Source organism: Pinus tabuliformis, chromosome 1_1 (genome assembly GCF_031772625.1).
Source record: "Pinus tabuliformis cultivar Carrire ecotype Pingquan chromosome 1_1, CPIR1, whole genome shotgun sequence".
Classification (NCBI taxonomy): Eukaryota; Viridiplantae; Streptophyta; class Pinopsida; order Pinales; family Pinaceae; genus Pinus; species Pinus tabuliformis.
The window spans coordinates 257,893,741-257,897,483 of record NC_142297.1 but is presented as its reverse complement, the minus strand read 5'-3'; the positions used below and the strand labels follow the sequence as shown (position 1 = coordinate 257,897,483).

Genomic DNA, 3,743 nt, shown 5'->3' with positions numbered 1-3,743 from the left:
AATGTGGTTAATATAAATTTATTTCAATATATCAACTATATTTGAATATCTCAATATATCAACTATATTTGAAAATGTAATTATATATATGTTTCATCTAAAATATACCCCTATATAACTATATTTACATAATACAATTTTACTAATTTATACCTACCAATCTCCCTCGGACTTGAAAACGTAACGAGTGATACTTTATGACCAACCCCATGTTGATTTGATGATTCTTCACGAACGCGATGACGATTGATCCTTCATTCAGTGAACAAAAAACAATTGATGTTAGACCAGATGGATTGAAAGCCGTGATGAATTGAACTTGGTCCGTTTAACTTTAGACGATTGATCCTGCATTTAGTGAACAAAAAACAATTGATGTTAGACCAAATGGATTGAAAGCCGTGATGAATTGAACTTGGTCCGTTTAACTTTAGACGATTGATCCTGCATTCAGTGAACAAAAAACAATTGATGTTAGACCAGATGGATTGAAAGCCGTGATGAATTGAAGTTGGTCCGTTTAACTTTAGACCACTGTCTGATGACGAACGCCGTGACGGACTAATTACAAATGAATTATTATTACGCCACATATACAACTCTATATATTGATGAACTCGCCTGCCTCCATCTACATCTACCAGGCTAAGGACCAACGAGAAAAAGCAGTACTATATTACCGGACCGATTGATTGAGTGTCGCGCAGAGAGCGGAGCAGTGGCGGGATTACCATCAGTGGGCAGGTTAAGTTTGGGGTCACAAGGATTAGAAGTATCAGCACAGGGGTTAGGATGCATGGGCATGTGAACGTTGTATGGCCCTCCCAAGCCCGAGCAAGAAATGATATCTCTTATCCGACATGCCGGCTCGAGAGGGGTTACTTTCCTGGACACTTCGGACGTTTATGGCCCTTTCACCAACGAAATCCTCGTTGGAAAGGTAAGGCGGGTGCATGTAGTTCTTTCTTTACTTTTTAATTGTTATTACTTTAGACCAGATGGATTGAAAGCCGTGATGAATTGAACTTTAGACCAGATGGATTGAAAGCCGTGATGCGTTGAACTTTAGACCACCGTCAGATGACGAACGCCGTGACGGACTGAATACAAATGAATTATTCTTACGCGACATATACAACTCTATATATTGATGAACTCGCCTGCCTCCATCTACATCTACCAGGCTAAGGACCAACGAGAAGAAGCGGTACTATATTACCGGATCGATTGATCGAGTGCCGCGCAGAGAGCGGAGCAATGGCGGGATTACCATCAGTGGGCAGGTTAAGTTTGGGGTCACAAGGATTTGAAGTATCAGCACAGGGGTTAGGCTGCATGGGCATGTCGGCGTTCTATGGCCCTCCAAAGCCCGAGGAAGAAATGATATCTCTTATCCGACATGCCGTCTCCAGAGGTGTTACTTTCCTGGACACTTCGGACTTTTATGGCCCTTTCACCAACGAAATCCTCGTTGGAAAGGTAATGCTGGTGCATGTGGTTCTCTTTTTACCTTGTAATTGTTATTATTTTTTTGGGCTATATCATGGCTATGTTTAATCACTTTATATCGAAAACCAAACCAGTAAACACCTTATAATTACTATTACCAGTTTTTATCTGCAATTTGTAATATACTGTAATATAGCGGTTTGCAGGCCATTAAAGGAATTAGAGAGAAAGTCCAATTAGCCACAAAGTTTGGAGTCAGTTTTGTCGATGGAAAAATGAAGATTCGAGGAGACCCTGCATATGTTCGTGCCTGCTGCGAAGCAAGCTTGAAGCGACTTGAAGTGGATTGCATTGATCTTTATTACCAACATTGTATTGATACTAAAGTCCCCATTGAAGTTACGGTATGTACTGTTGCAATAGGCCTCGGTTTAGTTCTTAGAATGATGCTGGATATTGCAATAAGTATTTCCAGTTTACTAGTTCATTTACTTAAAAATAGTTGGATGTATTGCTTTGTCTATGCATATGTGACAGATTGGAGAGCTGAAGAAATTAGTAGAAGAAGGGAAAATAAAGTACATCGGACTTTCGGAGGCGTCCCCGTCGACAATTAGAAGGGCTCATGCTGTTCATCCTATAACAGCAGTTCAGATAGAGTGGTCTTTGTGGACTAGGGATGTAGAAGAGGAAATTATTCCCACCTGCAGGTATGTTCAGGTGTGGTCATGCTAGGATTTACCATAGTCTTACCAGCATTGTAATATGAATCACTAACATACATATTAAAATTCTAATTGCAGGGAACTTGGTATTGGAATTGTGCCCTACAGCCCTCTCGGGCGGGGTTTCTTTACTTCTGGAGCAAAGTCAGTTGAAAATTTAACCAATGATGACTTTAGAAAGGTATACTTGTGCTTATGTATATTTTAAATTTAGAATTTGAAAGAAAATTATTAATAATGTAGGAAAAACTATTTTATAAGTATTGTTTTGAAAGAAAAAGTTAAACGTTGTAAATCTTGTCGGATATGAAGTTGATGTAAATTCATTATTAGTTCATTTTCATAATACTATAGAATTTCTATTAGTGCATTGCTGAAACTACATTTTATTGTTTCGTTGGAGCGTTTTTTGAATTTTATAAAAAATTGATGTTTCGTACAGACAATGCCAAGGCTTACAGAACAGAATCTTGAAAAGAATAAGGTGACTTTTGCAAAGATAGCTGAAATAGCTTCTAGGAAGGGATGTTCTCCGGGTCAACTTTCACTTGCTTGGATTTTTCATCAGGGAAATGATATTTCACCCATTCCCGGAACCACCAAAGTGGAGAATTTAGAAGAAAATATTGGTGCTCTTTCTGTGAAGATCACACCTGATGAGATGAAGGAAATAGAAAATATATTATCCAATTATGGATTCTCAGGAAATCGATGGGCTGATGATCACCAGGGTTTCTTGTGGATGAACTTAGAAACACCTCCTTTCTCTTCATGGAAGGATGCCGTCTCATAATTTATAGCATTGTTTTCTGCGAACAAAGCGAAATCGTCATTTTCCTGTCTGTTTTAAATGGTATATGCTCGGATATATGGTTATAAATATCTTAAGAAGTTGAGTGTATTGTAAGCGTACTATCCCATTCATATAATAGCGACGTTGTGCGTTGTATCTGCTAGAGACAACCTTACTGTAAGGGCTTTTGTCCCATTTATTTAATAAATAAGTATTGGTTACAATATTGATTTCGATGGAGACATCATGGAAACAAGCTTCTCGTCCATATTGGTATTAGACATAATGTACAAACATTTCTTGCAAGTATTGGTAGTAAACACAATGGAAAGGAGTTTCTTGTAAGTTTTGGTACTTATTATGTTAACAGACTTTTTCATTTTGAAAAAAAAAAAGGGTTGGAGGGGTAAGATTGAGAATTAATATTTGATAAAATATTTTTATTTTGAAAATAAGATGTAGAGTATAAGATTGGATGGGTATGTTTTTTTTTAAATTTATTATCAAACAATTTAGTTATTAAGATAGGATTAAAATGTGTGATAGATAAGATAGATAAGAGAAGATTTTGATTTTTCACTTGAAAAACCCACTTTTTCAATGTTTCTTGTTCTTCTTTAATGCCTTTTCCTTCTTGTGTTTTTGCAGGCAAATAAATGCTCAATTTGACCTGAATTTTTGCAGTGTTTCTCTGTCTAGCAGTAAGGAGAAATGCTCTGGTGCATTTGAGATCAATTATTACATATAGGAAGTTAAAATTACATATGAAATACAAA

The 3,743-nt window shown here is 36.9% G+C and overlaps 1 protein-coding gene across 3 annotated transcripts; it reads left to right on the top strand.

Annotated features, from left to right (window-relative positions):
* The first annotated feature begins 631 nt into the window (after positions 1-631).
* On the top strand, positions 632-3,197 carry LOC149212513 (putative aldo-keto reductase 4). 3 transcript variants are annotated; one of them, XM_089391866.1, is made up of 6 exons: positions 923-940; positions 1,037-1,479; positions 1,656-1,853; positions 1,987-2,159; positions 2,253-2,355; positions 2,617-3,197. In XM_089391866.1, exons 2-6 carry the CDS (start codon positions 1,258-1,260, stop codon positions 2,965-2,967), a joined length of 1,047 nt encoding a protein of 348 aa, XP_089247992.1. In that variant the 5' UTR covers positions 923-940; positions 1,037-1,257; the 3' UTR covers positions 2,968-3,197. The 3 variants fall into 3 exon arrangements, with proteins under 3 accessions (XP_089247993.1, XP_089247992.1, XP_089247991.1); XM_089391867.1 differs by lacking the exon at positions 1,037-1,479 and having other exon boundaries at positions 632-940; XM_089391865.1 differs by lacking the exon at positions 923-940 and having other exon boundaries at positions 1,009-1,479.
* Positions 3,198-3,743: the final 546 nt, after the last annotated feature.